Source organism: Protopterus annectens, chromosome 2.part2 (genome assembly GCF_019279795.1).
Source record: "Protopterus annectens isolate FY-2018-M chromosome 2.part2, PAN1.0, whole genome shotgun sequence".
Lineage (NCBI taxonomy): Eukaryota > Metazoa > Chordata > Ceratodontiformes > Protopteridae > Protopterus > Protopterus annectens.
Genome location: NC_056730.1, coordinates 438,089,389 through 438,114,592, shown reverse-complemented (window position 1 = coordinate 438,114,592; position 25,204 = coordinate 438,089,389). Strand labels below are relative to the sequence as shown.

The window sequence follows — 25,204 nt, the reverse complement described above, 5'->3', positions numbered from 1 at the left end:
GTACATATTTTTGGTGCAGGAGTGTTTGGTGTTTTGGTTTTGGCCTTGTCTTTTAGGGTCTTCTGACATCTGGGGCTAGTACCCTGGCGCCCTGACGCCAGTCTAAATGCTTGACCCGACCGACAGCCACTTACTTTTTGGTTCGCGCAACTGGGACAGCGGACTACCCCAATGGTTAGGACTGCAGCAATGTGGATCCTCGAACATCTACATTTATGGTAGGTACAAAACTGTACTTTTCTCACCTTTTGAGTTGGTGTATGGGCTTAGGATGAGGGGTGATAAGGTGAGGGGACCTCTAGATTTGATTCGCGATGAGTGGGAGGGTGAGTGTGAATCCCACAGGGAGTCTGTTGTGGCATATGTCCTAAACCTAAGGACAAGACTCGGAGAACTCATGGGCCTGGCCCAGGAGAACCTGGCAGAAGCCCAATAGCAGAAAAAGGTGTGGTATGACAGGAATGCTCGAGCCAGAGAGTATGTTGTGGGGCAGCAGGTTATGGTTCTCATTTCTGTCAGACACAATAAGCTGCAGACAGTTTGGGAGGGACCCTTCAAAGTGGTAAGGAAGGTCAGTGATTTTAACTACCTGGTAAAACTGATAGGCAGCAGGCAGGGACACAAATTGTATCATGCTAACACTATGAAACTTTACCATAGTAGGGAGGCCCTGGTGCTAAGTATTTGCAGTAGGAGGCAGGTGGAGTCTGAGGGGACCTATGGCTACAGCAAGTCTGCCAGCAAAATCCCAAATTACTACGGTGGAGCCTAGGATACATACATATGCTATGACAGTGCAGCACTATACTGGGGTCAGCAATGCCAAGGCAGTTGGGATCTCAAGACAGGGTATTGGAGTAATGTATTGCCAGATAGGCTGGTAAAAGCATATGACAAGGTCCCAAGAAAGATAATTTGGGCAATCCTGCAGTGTTTTGAAGTCCCAGAAACATTGGTAGAATTAGTGCAAACTGCATACAAGAACCCAGTGACTCAAGTACAATGTTCGGTCTCGTAGAGTTATTCCCGGTGGAAGCGGGTGTGCATCAGGGTTTATCTCTAAGCCCACTACTGTTCATACTGGTGATGGACTACATTAGTGAACAAGTCAGAGGGGACATATCAACTAAATTGCTGTATGCATGGGATATGGCATTGCGGGCAGACTGACCAAGAATTTCAACAAAAGATAGGGGAATGGAATGCAAAACTTGAAGACACATGGGTTGAAACTGAGTACAGATAACAGTTGTAATGGCAGCAAATGGGGAAAATCAGACTAAGCTGAAAGTTGAGGTAGAAGGTGAAATAATGGAGCAGGTTAACAGCTTCAGTTATCTGGGTTAGGTGGTCGAAAAGAAGGGAAGCCTGAATGAGGAGGTCAATGCTAGAATCAGAGGGTCTGCAGCCAGCTGGCACATTGTGTCAGGCATAGTATATGACAAAAGAATGCCAAAGAAGTTGGAAAAATAAGGTTTACAAAACAGTGGTGCAACCAGTATTACTGTATGGTGCAGAAGCCTGGGCAGTAAAGGCAGAGTGGTTGAGGTAACAAGAGGTAATGGAGATAAAGTGCCTGAGGAGGCTGGCAGGAGGCACACTTTGGGACAGATGAAGAAATGAGGACATAAAAGCACTAGCCAGAGTAGCTCCAATTGCAGAAAAGTTCAAAGAGAACAGATTATGGTGGCTCAGGTAGATGTGCAAGAAAGCAGAAGACAATCTGATGAAGAAAATTTGGGACAGACAGGAAGAAGGCAAGAAGAAACAAGGGTGTCCAGCCAAGAAGTTGGACTGTGTTGGAGAAGACCTGCCACAGTCAGGCATAAATGTTGAAAAGGTAATAGAGTGGCATTGAATAGGGAGAGATGGCAACAAGTGACGCAACACCCCGACCCCATGTAGAAGATGGATAGAAAGGGGGGTTGATAATGATGTCAAGGTGGGGGGCCCATCCCTTCTACTAGCAAATATATTGATCTGATGCCAATCTTCATTTATTCTTGACTGATGGGTTCAGTTCCAAACCCTCTGAACTGACTTGGCCTTTATACAAAGCTCTTGCCAGCCAAAAACTCTCAAGCTAAGGCTCTACCCATACTGCCTCTCTTCCCATTACCTCAGATCTCGTTTGCCACTTAGAAAATTGGATGCTTCAGCTGCTGCTCTCAGCTAAGTGCTTAAAATGTTTTCTATTTGTCTGTTATTCTACCTTTTACTTCATAGCTATAATATTTACAATTGTCTAGTTTCCTTTTTGTGCGAGTGACTCTATTTAAAACTTTCTACCCCCTATATTTACCTCAGGGTATCTCTCCTTTACCATTGTTGGTATTAGGCCTCTCCTTCCCGCTTACCATTGGTATCCTTTTCCTGCCTTTTCTTTATCCGTCTGGGTAGTCTTTATATGCCATAGTTTGTATATTTAAACAACAAAAAAAAGTATCTTTTTATTTTCCCCATTTCTTTACGAGTGAGTGTGTGGGCGGGCTGTGTACTTGACTGCACGGCAGAGAAGCAGAAAGGAACCTTCATTTTTAAGCAATGTAAGGGATGTGGCAGAAAGATGGCCAGTTTGGACTGGCATCTTTCTTGAGTCTATTGTTTGGGTGTCCCTCATCTGGAAGTTTATCCTCCTTGTGAACTCTGTAAGGGATTTAGTGCTCAAACTCTTGCAGAGAGACGTAATAAATTGATATTCAAGGGCTTGTTAAAATGTCCTTTTGGTGAAGCTTTTTCTAAGGCGGAGACTTCAAAGTCTCCAAAAACTGACACAAAAACAGAGCTGTTCAGTACCATCTTACCCCAAGGTACATGTCTCAAAGACTCAAAAATCTCAGTTTCAGACACCACCTTAGGAACCGAAGGCAGAAGTTCCAAAGATATCATTGTCTTCTGCTCTGGCACCAAAACCAACAAAATCTACTACAGTGTCATCTACTATCGAAAGTACCTAAAAAAATCTTTGGCACTGACCATGACTTCAATGCTGACAACCTCTCCGGCACTGATAGTTGACACATCTACTATTTTGGTTCCATCTTCGCCTTCTGTGCAACAGACTGTGGTGCCGAAGGTCAATATTATAAGTACCCCCAGGGCTAGATATTCCCCTTCAGCAGACCTCTTCATGGATCAGCAGCAGAGTCTTTCCATGGAAAGACCTGAATCTACTTCGGGAATGTCAATCCATTCCTCCAGGAGTCTATCAGAAGTGGATGTAGTTAGATTAGTGGATGAGCTCTTGGCAGCCAAAAGCCTTCCTGCACCCTTTCGGACCTCCCTCCCTCTCACAGCCGAGGCTTACTCTCCCAGGACTCCTACATTTGTTCCTCCTTCAACCTCTCCCCAGGCATTGGAGCCCATTGCTTCAACGCTCCTGGGGCCAACTACCTCTGTACCAGAACCTACTCTGTGATCTTAGGCTCCATGTGTGCTCCTTGTGTTTTACCCCAGGGGTCATGTCAGTCTCCCTGCTAGACAGGGGTCCAGGGAAGTAAATAGTGTGTGAAGAAAGAGCCAGGGAATTGTTATGGCTAGGTTTGTATAGGCCCTAGGGTTGATAGCCTAGTACCAACCTATGAACTCCATCGGAACCATCACACCCCCGGGACAGAGATTTGGCTGCCGGTTCTGAGATCCCTGGATTGGCTCTGATTTTTTCTACGGCACTGTCTGTGGCTCTCAGTGCCTTGGTAGTTTCAAGTCCTGCTCTGGGAGGCAGCCCATCATAGTGGGGTGTGACCCTGGTTCTGAGGTTGTCTTTCTCTGTTCCGGTCTCTCATCCCTCTTCGGACGGGTCTGCCTTCCAGGTTATGGAGAGAGCTCTAGCCTCAGCAGGCTCCCAGATGGTACCATCCCTGTCTGAGTGCCATATTTTTGTTCCCTCTGGTTCACAGCTACCACTGTCTGCTACATCAGGACAGTGGGCACAAGAGCAGCAGGATACCCTAGTGCAGGGTTCCCTCTCTTCGGAGTTCTCCTCAGATCTTCTCCATGTGGAGCCACCCCATAAGAGATCATGCAAGAGGAAGCACTTAGATTCTCCAGAAGAATCAGTCACTGAGGATACAGATGATGAAGGGGAAGGGTCCTCACCGTCACCCCCTGAAGATGTCTCCTTTGGAGACATCCTGGAAATTTTAAAACAGGGGTGATTGGAAGCCCTCAACCCATCCTCTGAGGAATCTGTTTTCTTGCAAGCTTTTCGTGCCTGGCCATCTACTTCCTGGGTGACCCCGTCTGATAATGAACTAATCAAACTTATACAGAGTGTGTGGAAGGCTTCTGATGCCATAAAGCCTATTCCCCAGAGACCGGGCAAACTTCTTTCAGCCCCTGAGGATCTGCACCATTGATCTAAGGGTCTAGCAGTGGATGGCCATGGTGATGGTGGCCACAAAAAAAGATTGCGCCAAAGCGAGTTCAATTGTTCATCCTCCCAACCGAGAGTTCCCGGACGATGGACAGATTTGAGAACTGAGTCTTTGTTTCATCGACCTTCGCTATTTGGTTCTTGAATTCTTTTGCGCACTTTACTAGACTTCAAAGGGATCTGATAACTGAGCTTTCAGGCACCCTGCCAGGAGCAGTGTCTGATGATGTCCGGGATAAGGTTACTTCTCAGCTTATCTAATTCTTCTATGTGGCTTATTGCACATACAATAGCTGAAGGGGCGTCTAAAGCAGCTGGTACAGGCATTGCCATTAGGTGTCACACTTGGATGTGCTTTTGTGATTTTGCGGACACCTTTGTCTTCCTTTGTCAGTGCTCCAGTTGATGCTACTTCATTGCTTGGCCCAAAGGTTAGAGACAGGTTAGGCAGGTGTGAAAAGGACAGGAAGACCCTTTCTGCTGTGGGCATGTGTTTTTCCACTCCGCCACAATCTTACTCTAGGAATCAGAGGAGTGGAAACATGTTCAAGAAGACCCATGGGCCATTTTGGGGCACATGTGGCAAGTATTCCCCCCGGGACAGAGGGGGGGAGCTCATCTGGAAGACACCCCTGCCATGGCAGAGGGGGTCCATACAACCAGGGTTCCAGAGATTCCTTTTCTGGACAACCCTAACAGTCCTCCTGAGTGGTGGCCTGATTGCTTACCTCTGGAAGCAGTCAAGGAGAGATTTTCTCTGCACCACTCAGCCTGACTCACAATAACATTGGATTCCTGAGTGCAGACAATCACCAGAGGTTACCGCATTCCCTTCAATCTTTTCCCCAAACTACAAAGGTTGAATCCCTGATGTTCCACCCAGTCAGAGGGATATAGCAGCACTAGAAATTCAAAAGCTGCTTTAAAAAAAAAAAAAAAAGTCATCCAAGCCGTCCCACCAGACTAGATAATATCCGGATTCTACTCTGGATTCTTTTTAGTGCCAAAAAAGACAGGCGACTGGATGCCAAATGTGGATCTTAGCTAACAAATTTGTACAACAGACAAGATTCTGGATGGTCACGGTTCAGTCTATCCTTCCCTTTCTAGAGAGGGACGATTGGATGTACTCTATAGATCTTCAGGATGTGTATTACCACAAAAAGATGGACAGAAGATATCTCCACTTCCGGCTAGGGACCAGTTATTACCAATTTTGAGCACTGCCCTTTGGTCTCACCACAGCCCCCATGGTGTTCACCAAATGCATGGTGGTTGTAGCAGCTCATTTAAGGCTACAGGGATTCCGTGTGTTTCCATATCTAGACGACTGGCTCCTCATTGCCCCCACCAGGCATCTGCTGCTTTGCGCCATAGACTATTCTACATCTTGCCGAGTTCTTAGGCATTTCAGTCAACAAAGAAAAATCACAACCATCTCCCACACAGGACCTGAAATTCATTGGAGCAAAATTAAATACAAAGTTCTGCGTGGCCTCCCTTCATCATCACAGGTTGTTAAAGTTGAGATCGCAACTTCATGTGATTCTCTCCCAAGACAAAGTTCCTGCTCGTCTGATACTGCAACTTCTCGGATCCATGGCAGCAACAATAACATTAGTCCCCCTAGCGAGGTACCACATGAGGCCGCTTCAGTGGCTCCTAGCGTCACAGTGGTCACTTCTAACTCATCCCATGTCTCATCCAATCTTAAATTGTTGCAAGAAGGATTTATCTTGGTGGGTGAAGCCAGTAGAGGATTTATAGAATTGTCCCTTCTTCTCCTGTCAGCCCAAGGCCGTAGTGACCACAGACGCTTCCCTGATAGGGTGGGGGCATTTTCAGGGAAAGGCCATCCAAGGTACTTGGTCCCCACAGAAGGCCAATCTGCACATCGGTGTCCTAGAGCTGAGGGCTTTTAGAATTGCAAGCATTCCAGTCTGCCCTTCCATCGAGACAATTGCAATCCAGTCAGACAACATGTCAGGAGTGTGGTACATCAACAAACAGAGGGGAACCATATCCTACCCAGTATGTCAGGAACCCCTAAGAGTTTGGCAATGGGCAATCGCCTCCAACTGCTTTCTGGTAACAGTGCATATTCCAGGGAAGTCCATCGTGATTGCCGACAGACTAAGCAGATGTATCCCTCTACCTTATGAGTGGTCTCTCAATCTCAACGTAGTGATGAAAATTTTTCGTCAATGTGGTCAGCCTTGCTGTGACTTATTCAACACTCTCCCATAAAACCACAAATGCAGTAGCTACTTTTCCCTAGTCCCCCCTCGTGGGGAGTTGCTGAGAGATGCACTTCTTCACGATTAGCCTCCCGGACTTCTGTATGCCTTTCCACCAATTCCCCAATTTATGAGGAAAGCTCAATGGTTGAGAAGCAAAGTGATTCTCATTGCACCTTACTGGCCCCATCAAGTCTGGTTTCCCTTTCTCTGTCCTCACTGCCCGGGGATTCTGGATTTGACTCCGGACCTGTTCTCACCCTCAGGGCTTGGTGCATCCCAACTTTCAACATCTCAAGCTGACAGCCAGGCAAAACAAATTGTCCTCCCCAGTGCAAACGATACGTCTGGCTTCTCATAAACTGTCCACCAGAAAAATTTACCTTAAATGGAAAAGATTCTGTATTTGGTCAGATACAAACAGCTTTGATCCTTTCTCAGCTCCACTCGATAAGGACCTGGAATACTTGGTTACCTTATTCATTTGGGAGCCTCAACTTTTACCATTAGAGTTCATTTAGCTGCCATTTCGAATTTTCATAACTATTTTGATGATCATTCATTAATGTCTCAGCATCTCTGTAAAAATTTTCTTAAAGGCGCTCAACATTTGAAGCCACCTTTCAAAGATCCAGTAGCACCTTGGGATTTGACCTTAGTCTTGCAATGCTTAGTTTGTCAGCCTTTTCAGCCAGCAGCCACTTGTGACCTCCAGTTTTTATCTTGGAAGACCCTCTTCCTAGTAGCTATTACATCTGCTAGGAGAATTTCAGAGTTACAGGCTTTGTGTGTTAATCATCCCTATATCATCTTCCACAAAGAAAGAGTATCGTATCACTCAGAACCAATCCCTCCTTCCTTCCTAAAGTGGTATCAAGAGTCCAATATCAACCAGACTATATAGTTACCAGTTTCTTTCCAAATTTTTCAAACAAAGGAGAGTACTGCCTGCATATGTTGGACATCCACAGGCAGTTACATTTCTACTTAGACACAGCAAAGGCCTCTAGAAAATCAGACCAACTATTTCTTTCCTTTTCAGGTACCAGATTAGGTAAACCGGTTTCATAGGTCACCTTATCGAAATGGTTGAGAGACTGCATTTCCTTTATATACAATCAGAATAAACTCAAACTACCAACAAAAGTTAGAGCTCATTCAGCAAGATCCGTTTCCACTTCAGAGGTCTTCTATGGAAGACGTACAGGGGACATAAAAAGTACACACACCCCTGTTAAAATGCCAAGTTTTTGTGATATAAAAAAATGAGACCACAATAAATAATTTCAAAACTTTTCCCACCTTTAATGTGACCTATAATATGTATAATTCAACTGAAAAACCTGTTAGGGGAAAAAACATAGAAAAATAAAGAAATGTACAATAAGCTGGCTGCATAAGTGCACACCCTTAAACTAATACCTTGTTGAAGCACCTTTTGACTTAATTACAACATTTAGTCTTCTTGGGTAGGAGTCTATCAGCATGGCACATCTTGACTTGGCAATATTTGCCCACTCTTCCTTGCAAAACCGGTCCAAATCTGTCAGATTGGGAGGGCATCTGTTGTGCACAGCCCTCATCAGGTCACCCCACAGATTTCTTATTGGATTTAGGTCTGGCTCTGGCTGGGCCATTCCAAAAACTTTAATTTTCGTCTGGTGAAGCCATTCTTTTCTTGTTTTGGATGTATGCTTGGGGTCATTGTCGTGTTGAAAGGTGAAATTCCTCTTCATCTTCAGCTTTCTAGCAGATGCCTGCAGGTTAAGGGCCAAAGTGACTGGTATTTGGAACTGTTCATAATTCCCTCCACCTTGACTAAAAGCCCCAGTTTGAGCTAAAGAAAAGCAATCCCAAAGCATGGTACTGCCACCACGCTTCACCGTGGGGATGATGTTCTTTTGGTGATGCAAAGTTTTTTTGCGCCAAACGTACCATTTAGAATTGTGGCCAGAAAGTTCAGCCTTGGTCTCATCAGACCATAAGACATTTGTTTTGCAAATTTTAACTGGGCCTGGCTGTTTTTCTGTGTAAGAAACGGCTTCCGTCTTGCAACCCTACCCCATAGTCCAGACATATGGAGAATACAGGAGATTTTCACATGTAGTACACGACGAGTACTTGCCAGAAATTCTTGCAGCACCTTCATTGTTGCTGTAGGTCTCTTGGCAGCCTCCCTGACCAGTTTTAGTCTAGTTTTTTCATCAGTTTTGGAGGGACGTCCCGTTCTATACAACGTCATTGTTATCCCATATTTTCTCCACTTTTTGATGACTGCCTTCACTGTGTTTCATGGTATATCTAATGCAGTGGAAAATTTTTTGTGCCCTTCTCCTGACTGATACCTTTCAACAATGAGATCCCTTTGATGCTTTGTAAGCTCTCTGTGAACCATGGCATCTGAAGTATTTAACTTCATTTGATCAGCAACCTGTGGGTATCGAATCCGACCTGGATCCGAGCCGGCAGCTTTCCAAGCTAAAGATCCGTGCTCCAAGCTCCTCCCCTTTACCTATAATACCCTGCTACCTCCTTCCAGTCCCCAGATCTCGTTTGCCCCGGCTTTAACAAGCACAAGTTACGAGCTCCTGGCGGTTAGGTAGTGAGTATTGGGTAAATTCTTGACTTTTTGCAAAATTTTGAGAGGTGTGTGTTTGTGATTGTTTAAACCCATTAGCCTAGCTTAGTTTTAGTATGATCCCCCTTCCCCTTATTCTTGTGTGTGTGTGGTTGTGGTTGGTATGGATGAAGGCCCTAAGGCCATTTTCTCCAAGTGCTCTGAGTGTGGCCGTAAGCTCTCCCCAGCCAATGGCCACATTCAGTGTGTTCTTTGCCTGGGGGTGGCGCATTTATCATTGGGCTGCCATATTTGCGCAGCCTTTAACCCCCGGGCTCTGAGGGATAGGAGGAACAAGCTGATCCTGGCGGATCTTATACCCGCGGATTCTGCTTCTTCCTCCTCCCCCTCAGTGGCTCCAGCCATGGCTGTGGCTGTTCAGCCAGCTGTACTATCTCCCCTGGCTGGGACTCAACCTCCCACCATTTCCCATGGAGAGAAGGACTTCAAGAGAAGAGAGAGGAGAGAGAGAGAGAGGGATAGAGAGAAACAAAGGAGCCACAAGCGGCAGGCTGACCAGCCCCCTCTGCCCCGCCAGCTAAACAGCTCTCTTCTCCCCTGAAGATTCCCAGGTCCTCCCCCTCTCGGCTCCATTCTCCACGGTTCTCGCCGGAGGAGCAGCCCTGGCCATCTTCGAGGTCATCGCGGCGGCCTTCCCGGCCAGCTTCGGCGGCCTCTTCTTGGTCGACACAAAGCCTCTCAGACGCTGACATGGACTGGATGATGTGTCGCTTTCTGCAAGCCCAGATGCAGATGGGAGTGCTCCTGCCTCCCCCCCTTCTGGGAGCTCAGCCCCATTTTTGCCCCCATAGCTCCTTCTCCGATCCATTATCAGGTTTTGGAGCCATCGGATCTGAGTAGTCTTGGAATCAGGGAGTCGGCGCCGATAGTAGTTGCTACTTCAACGCCAGCCATGCCCTCAAGTTTGTCGGATCTCTTTTCGGATCAGAGTTCTTTGGCCCGGTTTCATGCGTCGGATCCGAGGGGGTAAGTGTGCCTTCGGCTCCATTGCGGTCGGAGCACACTTCCCTTTTGGGTCCAATCGCTTCAGCTCCGATGCCGATCCCTGCATCGGATCTAAGGGTGTTGCTCACGGAACCCAGAGAGAGCGGTTCACCTTCAGCATTTGATGTGGTGGAAAGGGTTCTCTCGAGAGGTTCGAGACCCCCTGCTCGTGCTATAGATCCAGCCAACATTCCCTCGCAAATAGGCTTGTCTTCCATCATCCGGCCCCAGGGACAGCCTGCGTCGACGCCCCAGCCAGTTCCAGTGGAGGAACATGACCCTGTTAGTGAGCCCTCCTCGGACAGTCCCGCCGAGGAGGTCCCTCACAAAAGCAAGTGTAAGAGGAGGCACTTGGACTCCCCCAAGTCCCTCACGGAAGCCACCGATTTAGAGGAAGGGGAAGGTTCCCCCAGGTCACCCCCCAAGGACGTCTCCTTTGGAGACATTATGGAAATGCTATGCCTAAAAGGGGGGTAGTCAGCCCAAAAGCCTTCCTCGGATGAGTCTGTGTTTCTGGAGGCGTTTGACGCAGGCAATTCTACCTCTTGGGTGTCCCCTCCGGCCGACCCCTTGGTAGACCTCATTACTACCAGGGCGTTGAAGGATCCGGACACTGTAGAGCCAATCCCCAGGAGACCCGATAAGATCCTTAGTCCCCCTGTGGATAGGACAGCGTTGAGTAAAGGTTCCTTGGTAGATGTCATGGTGGTGGTGGCTGCCACCAAGAGGGAACTGGCACAGGATAGTTTCTCAGTCCATCCTCCTGATAAAGGAGTCTCAGACGATGGATCGTATTGGAAAGCGGATGTTTGCTTCGGCTATCTTTTCCTTAAGGGCACTGAATTACTTGGCCCATGTGATTAGGCTTCAGCGGGATCTGGTGAAGGAATCCACTGAGTTTCCCCCTCAGTCCATGTCGGCCTAGGACAAACGGACTTTCTCGACTCGCATGACCACTCTGAAATCTGTATCGAACACGTCTTTGGGGCTACTCTCCCATGCCACGGAGGGGGCCACTAGAGCCAGTGGATCAGGCATCGCCTTACGGTGTCACGCCTGGCTCCAACTTTGCGGAACCCTTCAAGGTGTCCTTCGCGAACGCTACCTTCGGTTCTACCCTGTTTGACAAGACCGACCGCGATACATTGGTCCAAAGTGAGAAAGACGGGAAGACGCTGTCTGCCGTTGGAATCCGCTTCTCGGCTCCTCAAAGGTCCTTTTCCAGGAATCAGAGAGGACAAAAGAAGATGTGGTTCCGGAAGTCTCAGCAGTCCCATTATGCTCCGGACCCTTCGTCCTTCAGAAGCAGAGGGGGACAAGGTGGATGCCGGCCCAGAGGCAGAGGGGGGCCGAAGAATTTTGGGTCGCGGAAACCCTTTTCCGATCGACCCATGCAGCAGCCCTGAGGGGTTGCCTGACTGCTTCTCTCTGGAGGCAGTCGGGGGCGTTTTTCGAAGTACCTGGCACAATGGGAGTCCATCACGACAGATTGCTGGGTGCTTCGAAAAATATCCAGAGGCTACTCTATTCCCTTCATAAATCTTCCTCCTCAATCGAGGCACCTCCCCGATGTTCTACCCAGTCAGAGGGAGGCTGCAGCTTTAGAAATAAAGAAGATGCTAGAAAAAAAGAGCCATCCAGCACATCCCCCCCAGACCAGTCTGGGTTAGGCAGTTACTCCAGGTTCTTTTTGGTGCCAAAAAAGACGGGGGACAAGACCAATTCTTGACCTTTCTACAATGAACCTCTTCATTGCCAAGGAGAAATTTCGGATGGTCACTCTTCAATCCTTTCTCCCCTTGCTGCAGGAGAACGACTGGATGTGCTCCATAGACCTCAAGGATGCGTACTACCACATTCTCATGGACAGGCGATCCAGGAGGTTTCTCCGCTTTCGGTTGGAGGCCAGTCATTACCAGTTCAGGGTCCTACCATTCGGCCTCACAACAGCCCCCAGGGTGTTCATCAAGGTCATGGCAGTTGTGGCCCACCTGAGACTTCAGGGAATACAGGTTTTTCCTTACCTGGATGACTGGCTCCTTGCCGCCTCCACAAGGCACCTGCTCTGCTCAGCCAGGGATTGCTTCCTGCTCTTAGCCTCCCAGTTGGGGATCACTATAAATGACAAGAAATCATCCCTTCAACCAGTTCAAGTCCTGGACTTCAAAGGGGCCAGAATAGACACGCTTCAGACCAAGGCCTTCTTGACGTCGGACAGACTTCGCAGCTTAACCCTTCACATTCTAGCACTCCTTCATTCTCCAGCCCCATCAGCGGAGTTAGTCCTGATAGCCTTAGGATCCATGGCAGCAGCAATCAACCTTTCGCCCTTAGCTCGCTTGCACATGAGGGTCCTCCAGTGGACCATCCTTCAACACCCATTGGACTCTCCGATCCCCCTCAGCAGAGTTTGCAGGAATTCCCTCATATGGTGGCTGCAATCTCGAGAGCTTCGGGAAGGACCACTGTTCATAATGCCACAACCCCAAGCCACTGTAACCACGGACGCTTCTCGCCTTGGGTGGGGGGGCATTGCATGGGCAGAACTGTCCAAGGTACGTGGACTCAGACAGAGACTGTTCTTCATATCAGTGTTCTGGAGATGAGAGCGGTGCTTCTAGCGTTGCAAGCTCTTCATACCTTTCTCTCTCCAGGGACTATTGCAATTCAGACAGACAACATGTCTGTGGTCTGGTACATCAACAAACAGGGGGGGACCAGGTCTTACCCTCTTTGCCCAGAGACCATGAGTTTGGGATTGGGCGTTATCCACCAACCGTTTTCTGTTAGCAATGCACATTCCGGGTCGGTCCAACATCCTAGCAGACAAGCTGAGTCGAACTATCCTCTCGCCTTACGAGTGGTCTGTGAACCCCTTAATAGCGAAACAGATCTTCCGCAAGTGGGGTCAGCCTTGCTGTGATCTCTTCGCATCGCCTTCAAACGTGAAGTGCAGCAAATGTTTCGCTCTCACCCCCGCCCCCCCCCGGGGGAAAGCCCCAGAGACACTCTAGTCCATGCTTGGCCATCCGGCCTTCTTTATGCTTATCCTCCTCTTCCGTTAATGACAAATTTTTTACAGAAAGCTTGTCTGTTGGGGAACAAGATTATCCTCATAGCCTCATTCTGGCCTCGTCAAGCCTGGTTCCCGTACCTATTGTCTCATCTTATTGCTCTTCTTTGGAACTTAGATCCCATCCCGGATCTGATTTCTCATCCTTCAGCATTAGAAACTCAGAATCTGGGCGACCTCAAGCTCTCAGCTTGGTTGATCCATTTCCATTAGTTGCCAGGACTCTCCGTATCTCGTCTGCAGTTAGATCCATCCTGGTAGCGGCACATAAGCCTTCTACTAGGAAGGTTTACAACAGCAAATGGAAACATGCCCTCTTTAATTCATTTTTGTATGTGAAGCTTTTCAAATTTTTTTTTTTTCAGTTTTTTTGTGTGTTGTGTTTGTTAGAGGGAAGTGATTTTTAAAATTTAAAATTTGAAGGAGGCAAAGGGAGGAGAAAATTAAAGGCAGACCATCCGCGGCCTTAATGATATGCTAAAACATGAAATGTTTTTTTATATAAATAAATAAAAATAGGTAAACAATAATGATTTAAAAATGGAAACGGTTTTCCATTTGGGCCTCGTATAGGAATTTGGATCCTTTCACTGCTCCCATTCCAGCAGTGCTCTATTTCCTATCTCATATTTTTCAGCAAGGGGCCAGTTATTCTACTGTAAAGGTTCAAATGGCTGCCATTTCCCATTTTCACATTGGAGACAATCTTAGTCCTTTAGCTTCCACTAAGATTTGTAAGACCTTCTTGAAAGGCACCTTTCTTTTGAGACCTCCTATTAGGAATGCTTTTCCCCCATGGGACCTAACTTTGGTCCTTCAGGCTCTAACTGGACCACCCTTTGAACCTGCAGCTTCTGTTGATTTAAAATTCTTATGTTGGAAAACTGTTTTCTTAATGGCTATTACCTCAGCTAGAAGGGTGTCAGAGCTCCAGGCCCTTTGTACTAAACCTCCATATCTTGTTTTCTATAAGGGCAGAGTATCTCTCAGGGCTAACCCTTCCTTCTCACCTAAAGTGGCTTCAGAGGCAAACATCAATCAGTCCATTAATCTACCAGTTTACTTCCCTAACTATCAGAATAAAGGGGAATACAAACTTCATTTGTTAGATGTTCATAGACAATTGCACTTTTACCTGCACAGAACAGCTGCCTTTCGCAAGTCAGAGCAGCTCTTTGTTTCCTTTGCGAAGCCCTTCTTGGGTAATCCAGTGTCGAAAGTGACTCTAGCTAGATGGATTTCTCACTGCATTTTGCTCACATACAAGATATCTGGTCTGCCAGAGCCCTTAGGGGTACATGCTCATTCTACCCGTTCTATGGCTACTTCTGCTGCTTTCTGGTCAAGAGTGCCCTTGGATGGCATGTTCTGCAGCTACTTGGGCTTCCTCTCATACCTTTATCTCTCATTATAAATTGGATTTAATATCCAGAGGAAGGGCAGCTTTTGGCTCTGCAGTGCTCCGGAATGTCCTTCCTTGAGGACCTTCCAAATTTTTGGTAGCTGGGAACTCTGTCCCACAGGTTGCTGATCAAATGACGTTAACTACTTCAGATAAAGAAGTTATGTACTCACCATAACGTTCCATCTGAGTAGGTAACTTCATTTGTCAGCAACCGACCCCCCCCTCCTTCCCCCTAACCTGGATCTTTGGTTATCTGAATCCTAGAATGATTTCAGCTTTTGTTATTCATTCGGTTAGAATGTTTTAGATTGTTGTTTTGTCTTGGTGAAATTGTATAATTGGGCAAACCGATCTGAGGACTGGAAGGAGGTAGCAGGGTATTATGGGTAATGGGGAGGAGCTTGGAGCTTGGATCTTTAGCTTGGAAAGCTGCCGGCTCGGATCCAGGTCGGATCCAATACCCACAGGTTGTTGACAAATGAAGTTACCTACTTAGATGGAATGTTATGGTGAGTACATAACTTCTTTTTTTTGCTGTAACAGGCAACTGAGTAAATGTCAGGAAAATCCTACTAGGACAGCTGGACTTTATTTGGGGTTAATCAGAGTCTCTTTAATTGATGGCAAGTGTGTACCCAAGAAGACTGAATGCTGTAATTAAATCAAAAGGTGCTTCAACAAAGTATTAGTTTAAGGGTGTGCACATTTATGCAGCCAGCTTATTGTACGTTTATTTTTTATATTTTTTCCCCTAACAGATTTGTTTGTTTTTCAATTGAGTTGTACAGGTTATAGGTCACATTAAAGGTGGGAAAAGTTTTGAAATGTTTTATTGTGGTCTCATTTTTTTATATCACAAAAACCTGGCATTTTAACAGCAGCTGCAGCTTGGGCTACTCCTCATACCTTTATGATTCATAACAAATTAGACATGGTTTTCATGGAAAGCGCATCCTTTGGCTTTATGGTGCTCAGGAATATCCTTCCTTAGGGCCCTCAAGGATCTAACGTAGCTGGGGACTCTGTCCCATCAGTCAAAAATGAATGAAGATCGACAAATCAGATAAAGAAGTTATGTTCTTACCATAAAGTTCCAACTGTGTTGTTAGACTTCATTCATTCTTGTCATCCCACTCTCCTGCCCCCTTCTAGAGACTTCTGGAGGTTAAGAACTAGTCCTGGGGTGGTTATAGGGTTGTTGCTCAGATAGAGCTTCCATATTTTCTTAATGATAGGCAAACTTGATCTGAGGTAATGGGAAGAGAGGCAGTATGGTTTAGAGCCTTAGCTCGAGAGTTTTTGGTTGGCCCAAGCTTTGTATAATGGCTGAGTCTTTTCCGAAGGTTCTGAACCGAGCCCATCAGTCAAGAAAGAATGAAGATTGACAACCCAGATGGAATGTTATGGTAAGAACATAACTTTTTTAATGGCCTCCTCAGTGCCTGATGCAAGAAAGCATTTATTTTTATTTTGTTTTTTTTTTGCTGCTGTGTTTCTGTTTGTATACTGGCTTGCTGTCGAGCACCACTGTTTGTACAAGCACATGGAAGCTGTCCCAAAGCTTTTGAAGCTAGCTGAATGTCTGATCTGTGGCAAGGTAACTCCTATATAGCTCAGGCTATTGTAACAATTTTCTGTTTGAACATCAACTGTTACGGGAAGTACACTTACACATAGGTACTATAATTGCTATGTAAATTGCTTATATCCACTGATGTAAAACTAGGAAGTGAGAAATTGCATGTTAATGTAAGACTAATAAGTACAATATGTCATTTCTGACTCTTGATATAATAAATACTTCATCAGTTTTCAAGCCATTTCACTTATTTTTGAAGGCTGGTACATTGGACGATAAATGTCAGTGTGACTAAAGAATTAAATTGTGGATCAATAAATGCCCAGTCTTAGAGTATGAAGATACCCAGTCAAAAAAATTCTTAGTGAGACTGCAGAATTGAAGTAAAATATTCAGTGTAATAAATTGTTTAAAGAGTATGCAGATTAGTTGGGCTGCTTCCCAGGAATTTCATATTCAGACAAACCCTAGTAACCATTGCTTCACATCTGAAGGAAATTTCAACTTTTAAGAGTGGAATCTTGAAGGAATTGAACCGCATGGAGCGTATGGGTTTAATTAAGAAAATTACTGAGCATACTGAATTTTAACAGCATGGTGCTTTTGTAAAACCAGATGAAGCTTGCATTTATATGAATCCTGGTAAGTTTGCTAGTGGCATAGTTTTTGGAATATCGTGTGGAATAGTACTTGAATGCAGTTTAAAAAAGGAAAAGAAAAGAAAGAGAGAGAAGTTTGAAATGTTTACAATAACTGAAGTGCCCACGTGAAACTATTTGATTTAAATAACTCCATCACACAGTAAGTAGAGGCTAGCTAGAGTGGAATCAGTGCATTGATTCTGCAAGAAACTAAACCAGAGGTTTATGGGTTCAGATCCCCTTTACAGTATGTCAGACAAGTATATTGAGATAGGAAAGGAGCTGTCAGTAATAGCGTATTAGAGTTCCATGAATATATTTATGGATAAAAGTGTTTGCGGACCGGAAGACTGCTAAGTATATTAAGAAGTAATTTTGCAAATCATCACCAAGGCTGTAGAGATTGTTACAGGACTAAGTCTGATTTAATTAAGTATATGTTAGGAAAATAAATGCAGTTAACAAGTATGCTGAGTCATTCATATTTGACAGAGCAAGATGATTTGCTTGTTGAGTAACTGCAGAAATAAACTAGGTAACTTCACTGTTGCCTTCCATTGAAAAGAACTTGATGACAGCAATGTAATGAACATGATCTGGAGATACGAATGCTTCATGATGTGATACTGAGAGGTTGACCAGAAAATAATCAACTTGTGGGGGGTGGGGGGGATTTAGCCATAGATTTTAAAGAAGAAATTAGCTGCTTACATTACTTTTACAGTAGATAAAATGGTTGTTAATTACTCAACAATTGTCGACAAGAATGAGAAGCACGTTCAGTAATTGTGAAATGTAAAGGTCAATCTTTTTTTGCAATATATTGGCCAGGAATATCGGTGCAGATTCTGTAAGTGGTGCATGACTGTTTGTTGTGTAGTGTTCATAGGTTGGTACTAGGCTATCAGCCCTATGGCCTATACAAGCCTAGCCTTAACAATTCCCTGGCTATTCCTTCCTACAGTATTTACTTCCCTGTACCCCCCTGTCCAGCAGGGCGACTGACATGATCCCCCAGGGGGAATTTCCTATCTCCCATCCAATCATCAAGGTTTTTTTTTGAAGAGGGCCAAAGAGGCACTCTGCTTGACATGTATGGGCAGTCTATTCCAGAGTCTGGGGAGTCTCTGGGTCAGGAACGTATCCCTCCAGCATGTTTTGTTCATTGTGATGACAAGGTTTTGATCCCTGGAGCATGTCTCGCTAGGGATTGGGATTTCTTTAAGTGTAGCGTGTCCAACAGCTCTGGGTTTGACATGGCCTTGTATTTAATCAGAGATTGCCTCTGAGAAGACGATATGCAACAGAGTATAGGTGGAGATTTTTTTTAGACAGTCAGTATAGGGCATTTGCTTTAGGCCTGTGATTCTTTTAGTGAGGTATTTGTGCGGCCTTTCCAGTTGTTGCAGATGTCTTGAGAGGTACATACCAAATGGAGTGTTGTATTCTATAATGGGTCTAATGAGGGGTGAGTACAATGGGACAATGACCTCCTTTTTTCTTGATGAAAAGCCCTTAGTGATGAGGTGTGCACATAGAAGGATTTCCTGACTGTTATGGCGATGTGGTTATCGAAGGTGAGACCACTGTCCACCTGTGTCCCTAAGTCTCTTCTCACACTTTCGGTGTTTAGTGTACTGCCACCTGTGTGGTAATTCATGGCTACATGTTTTTTCCCAAAGGAGATAACTATACATTTCATGGCATTGAGCTTGAGCCCATGGCTCTGGCGCCAAGCATCTGTTTCTGTAAGGCCCTTTGTAGAATATCCACATCATTTGGGATTCAGTAATGGCTCCCAGTTTGCAGTCATATGTGAACTTTGTTAGCCAGAGTCCCTTAGTGCTGGCCTGTACTTCAGAGAAGTAGACGCCAAACAAGAGCGATCCCAGGACTGAACCTCGAGGTACTCCACTTGTCACTTGTCTGGAGCTGGATTTGGAGTCTGCTTCTTTTACAGTGTGGGTTCTGTCAAGTAAGCCAGTTGGCAACCCATTGAGTGACGTAGGATTAATTCCCAGTTTAGTAAGTTTATCTGTGGTTCCAGAGTGGGGTAATGGTGTCGAAGGCCTTGGCAAGGTCCAGATAGGCTATGTGGACCACCTTACCCTTGTCCACGGCTCTGGAGACTGATTCGAAGAAGTCACTCAGGTTCAGGAGACAAGATCGGCCTTTCTTGAACCCAAACTGCTTGCGATCCAGTGCTTGAAGTTTGCCAATGTCTTTGTTTATAAGTTCCATGATAATACGTTCCATGGCCTTGCAGATCAGGCTTGTCAGACTGATGGGGTGGTAGTTCGCAGGATCCAAGGTGGATCCCCCCTTGTGGAGTGGGATAACTGTAGCTGTGCGCCACTCAGTGGTCACGAAGCCTGAGGTGAGGCTGTGATTAAACAGGACACTTAGGTGAGGTGCCAGTTCATTTTGTAGTTTATGTAGTACACAGAGGAGATGTCGTCTGGTCCCGTGGATGCTGTATTCTTAGCTTTGGAGAGTGCGTTTTTTACCTGTGTGGCCATTATTACCAGAATTTGGCAATTTTTCGGTATTAAGATGGGCCCTTTAGGGGTTGAAGTTTGCACTGAATCGATCTGCCAGGATATTGGCAATACCATTGGGATCCGTACATTTAATGTCATTCCTTTGAAGCTCAGAGCAAATCTGAGCCTTGCCATTTAGATTCTTGACATAGCTGTAGAATGCCTTGTGAATATCTTTGGAATCTTTGGCAATTTTATTTTCGTAACTGGCTTCAGAGGATTTTATGAGGGATCTCAGCTTCTTACTGAGGCTGGTAAGGGAGTTTTTTGCATCCTGGGATTTTCCTCTTTTCTGCAACAGTTTCTTCCGTTTGTTGTAAAGTTTGTTTATGACAAGGGACCACCAAAATGGCTTTCTTTTTTTGGAGGAGAGCGTCTTGGTTCTATTGGGGATGGCACGATTCATGCACGAGTGGATGTGCTCGTACAGTGCCTTAGTGTAGGATTCAGCAGTCGAAATTTCAGTTCCCATCTGCATGGGCATCATGAAGTTTGTCACTTCTGACTTGAGTAGCATGAAGGTGGCTTTGGAAAAGTTTTTTTATGGAGATTTCCTTACTGGGTGGTGGGTTGGGATGTGGATGTCAAGTGTCATTACAATAATCCAAGGAGAGAGATTATCCCTTAATGCCAGGAATGCAGCAGCATAGAGTAGCAACAGTCTTGTTTTATTTTTCATGCCTTTGTGTACTCCATATTTGTAGGTCATATATATGAAGATTTCTGAGATAATGAAGTTAACAGGCACTGTTTGCTGCAGTGGGATAAGTAGTTCAGTTACAGCTCTGTTTTTAAGACCCAGGATTCCTAGTGTGGTGATGTCAGACAGTGGTGCACAGTGTGCTAGCATGACAGTTGGGAGATTTTTCAGAGCACTCTGAATTTCATCACATGACTTTTAAGTAAGAGTTATAGTAAGTCTGTTTGGCATCTTGGGCATTGACCCTATTTGTGACCATCTAGCAAAATAAATAAAATATACTGTTAGAATTGAGCACCAAAATGCAGCTCCTTACTACACTTCACTGTCATTTACACTAAAAAAAATATCTTCAAGAAAAGCCTTATGTAAACCCTGTCTGCAGTGGGCAAAACTCCTACCACAGATCTTTTGACCCCAGTTCATTTGCTAAATTTTGCATCATCTTCTACTCACAGATAAGCCACTCAGGTTATCACAGTCACTCACACTCTCACCCACACTCACACTCACACTCTCACCCACACTCACACTCTCACCCACACTCACACTCTCACTCACACTCTCTCTCTCACTCACACTCTCTCTCTCTCACACTCTCTCTCTCACTCTCACTCTCTTTCACTCTCACTCTCTTTCACTCTCACTCTCTCTCACTCTCACACTCTCTCACTCTCACACTCTCACTCTCTCTCAGACACACCTCAAATTCTTTGATGGAATTCTGAACAAAGCCACAAGTAATGTGGGGCAAAGACCCAAGATTCTGGACATTTTTTAAACATTACTCTAATTCACTTAAAGTTAATAGAACAGCAGGTTTTACAGTAACATGCATTTTCTCAGCAGTAAGACGTATGCAACTGTAATGGCTGACACTATTGACTGTAATTCTCAATGATTTACCAGAAAATCAACAACTTTGAGGGGCAGGGCAAAAATATAACTACATTCCCCTGTCCAAAACACACACACACACACACACACACACACACACACACACACACACACACACACACACACACACACACACATACACTCCAGTTATGTAGTATACTTACATTGCAAGCATTTTCGTAGGAAAGGAAGTCTGAAACTCAAATGTCATTACTTTCCAATCATGCAAAGAGAAAGATTTGTAAGGAAAAATTGTGTCTTGCTTTAATTTCTTGAATGTGCTTGCACCTTTGTTGACAATGGCAATGATTGCCACTAACAACAAAGTCCAGAGTTCATTTTTAAAGTGAGAGGACTCCTTTATGACTTTTAAAAATGTATGCAGGCTTCTTTTTCTCTGAAGCCATATTTGGGCTATGTGCTGACCATGCGAGAACCCCTTCCTCTCTAGATATGAATTGTCAGTATTCATGGTACCATACTATAAGTTCTGGTTGATTTGGTTGTGTTCTGAGGGAACAGAATAAATGAACATGAATTTATCATTGCTTTACTCTCTCGGCCACATGGTAGCCTTGTTTAAGAAAACTTTTAAGAAGCATCTCAAACTACTTAATTGATAGTATTCCTTTTTAATGTTTACAATTGGAATATAATCTGATCATTTATATGTGGCTGTATTAACCTTTTGAAGCTGAAGTAGAAGTTCTGGATTACAAAACTGTCTTTTGGGGGTTTTAAGTGCACTTTGCATACATCTGCTTTCTGACGTATCTGAAGTGATGCTATAAAAATGCTTTTAGGGTATTTTCATGCAAAGTATAGCTGTAGCATTGTCTTCTGACTGTTCTGTTTTATTCTTGGTCTAAAGTAGTGTTTAACTAGGTTAATTTTATTTTAGGATGACATTCTTGTTAGCAAACCAGTCAGGACACACTTGAAGAAATATGACAAATTACTGAAAAGTTTTGAAGTATCCAAAGCTCTTGATGTAGTGCTTCAGGTAAGAGAATGAAAAATATTCTAATTCTACTATGAAAATTGGCTATTGTATACGGGCAAGATTTTATGTTCTGACATTTTTTTAATGACTGATTCTAACCAAAGACTTTCCTTTATGTACTGTTAATGTAGTGTAGAAGTGTTGTGCTGGTTAGTATACAGTGTTTACTGAGATTGAAGTTGACAAATTTTCTTTGCAAGACAGCAGTTTTATTGGACGGAATGGCACCTGATCACAGCAGTATGGTAGGAAAATGGATGGACTTTCTGGAGCATTTACCCAATGAGCAAAGATTATTTATCCATGGAGTATGATAGTTGAGAGTCCAAGGTCCATAACTGCTGTCTCTGAAGTTGCAAGTATTTTAGTGAAATTGGGGCAAGTATGTCCAAGACTAGTACCTCCAAGTATTCCTCCCTTGTGATTTCTGTTAGTATTTGTAAGTAACAGGGTAGTGAATGGCTCATGCACTTTCATGTCAGGGAGTGCAAGGGGACAAGCAGCAGCAGGTTTCATAAATTAATTTTTTTCCTGAATTACCATTTAGGGTCTGCCGCGGTGGTACGGCGGTAGCGTTGTTACCTCACAGCAAGAGGTTCTCCCGTTTGATTCTTGGCTTGGCTTGGGAGTGCCTTCTGTGTGGAGTCTGCATGTCCTTCCTGCAGTTGGGTAGCATTCGCAAGACATGCGTGCGTAAATGGGCGTGCCTTCGTTGAAGGTTGGGCGTCGAGCTGGCACCTCGGAGTTTCATAAAAATCTAGTGCCAATCATTAGCGGACCAGAGTTCTGCTGTGGTGACAACAACAACCATTTAATTTTTTGAAGTGTTGGAACTCACAGTATCAAATATCACACTTCAGATAGGAAGCCATCCAAAGAAAACTTCTTAGTTTCATAAATCTGAAGGACCATTATTCCTTCAAAATATGTTAATCTTCACATTGTCATTAAAAGCTGCCAGAATAATTAGTATTACCATGTACTGCATTCATTTTGCATACATGCACCAGGATGCTGTGTAGACCTTTACCTAGGTAATGAAGTCATATTTTCTTTACCTTCTTTGTTTCATTGGATTCCAAAGTACACAGTTCTTATATTCTTTCATTTGGGATAGATCTTGGAGCTCATACTATGTGACTAATGTCTGCATTCCTCTTGACTGACTTGTTACTCTGTCTTGTATAGCTGTGTAGAGAAACCTTGGAAAATGGAGATCTTGTGTTGTCCTTTTCATTCTTCCTCATGATTGGGTTACACATCCAACCCTCAGATTTGACTTTGTCGCATTAGGCTTAGTCTCAAACTCCTCCTCTACCCATAATGTTGTACTCTTTGCCCAGCCCTCTCAGATCTCATTTGCTGCCAGCAGTGACAGATGTGATTTTCCTTGCAGTCTCAACTTGGTTATATTGTGGGATTCTTCAAGTTTTACTCTCGGCCAAGTGTAGTTTTTTTCTTGCTCCTTTTCTTCATCCTCTTCTCCCCTTCCACTAATCTTTTGCAGGCATTAGGGGCTTTTGTTTGTCTCGTGCTCTTTCTCTCTCTCTCTCTGCTTCTTCAGGCCCTTGCGTTTTCCGTTTGTTAGCTCTGTTGTTGATAACTTAGTTTTTTGCTGGCTCTTTTGTGTTGCAAGTAGAGTACAGTGTTACTGTTCTTTTTGTCTGACCATTTGGACTTCTTTTCTGCGTCTCTGTGCGTGTGTGTTGCTTATTGCAGTCACTGTGTTGGAGAAACTGACTGGATTTAAGCACTGTTCAGAATGTGGATGCACAATTCCACTTTATGATGCACACAATTGTTGTGTTTGTCTTGGTCTTGAACATCTGCATTCAGTAAGATTTGTGAGGAATTCAATCCCAGGGCCATCACCGACCGTAAAAATAAGTTAATATTGAAAGGGCTTTTGCCTGTTGATTCTATTTCTCCAGGAGTTTAAACCCCCTCAAAGATGGTGGCAGGGCCTTCGGACCCCAAGAAACACCCTTACAAGCATTCCAAAACTGCTTTGGAGCCACCATCCAAGCTTTCCAAGTCCTGGGATCCAACTTTATAGGATCCTATACCCACTTCTGCCCTGATGGATCCATAGCTCTCCCTGGATCCTACTTGGTGCTTCAGTGTCTTACTTAGAGCTCTCAAGAGAGTGTCGACTTCTGCATCGGATCCTCTGTCCTGTGATCCGAGAGCATGGAGCTGGACCCCAGAGTTCCTTGTTAGATCAGTGTTCCAACTTTATCTTCCAAACTTTTCCAGACCCTGACCCCGACCCGGCACTCCAGGGCAGTGTCAGTGGCTTCCTCGAGGCCTTCTAGGAGAATGTTGGAACTTTATGTTGACAGGATGATACAAAAGGTCCTCAACACTGAGATCCAGATGTGGGTCTTGCCGTCTCCATCCCCTCTGAGATCTGTGAGTGCCCCTGTTACAGTGCAGTCTGCTTTTCTTATCCAACCACTGGCATCGGAGCCCCAGGATCTTGGCCCCCTGAGAGAGTCAGTGTCTGGCCCGAGGTGGCTTTCTTCCTCAACTCCGACACTTACCCTGGCTGCCTCTGCTCTGATGTCAGTTCAGAGTGGCTCTCTGATCTGGGATGTTTCTGTTGAATTGGGGGGGGGGTCTTTGGCTTGTCAGATCCGTCCCTTCCCCTCGTGGCTTCAGTCCTCGACAGCTTGGGTTCGCATCTACATGTGAACTGAGGATTGAAGGTCCCTACCTTTTCTTCCTCACTTGCTTCTGCTCTGGGAGAGTTGGAAAGGGAGTTTCATGGTCCATCGGCTTTCCAGGTCGTAGAAAGGGTTTTCTCTTCTACTAGAGATCCAGCATCTCTGAGCTACAATCCTCCATGTCATCCCTCATTGGATTGGAGAACTAATCCTTTCATACCTGTCCAGGGTTAGCCCACGCTAAGGGGCCTCCATGCTCTCTCCCTGGAAGGGAGCCCCTTCTTCTGAGACCTCTCCTGAGTCTTCTACGGAGGGAATTCCTCATTAGAAGATGTGCAAGAGGAAGCACATAGACTTCCCTTTGGAGTTCTTCACCAAGGGCATAGACCTTGATGAGGGAGAAAGATCCCTAAGGTCACCACTGGAGGATCTCCCCTTTGGAGACATTTTAGAGATCCTGAGGCAA

At 45.0% G+C, this 25,204-nt stretch overlaps 1 protein-coding gene across 1 annotated transcript in view; it reads left to right on the top strand.

Annotated features, from left to right (window-relative positions):
- Positions 1–25,204, top strand: part of UTP15 (UTP15 small subunit processome component) — a 1,055,146-nt gene that overhangs the window by 794,807 nt on the left and 235,135 nt on the right. Inside the window, exon 10 of the mRNA XM_044063945.1 lies at positions 21,971–22,072. Within this exon, the coding sequence (XP_043919880.1) occupies positions 21,971–22,072 (102 nt within the window). The remainder of the gene's footprint in view (positions 1–21,970; positions 22,073–25,204) is intronic.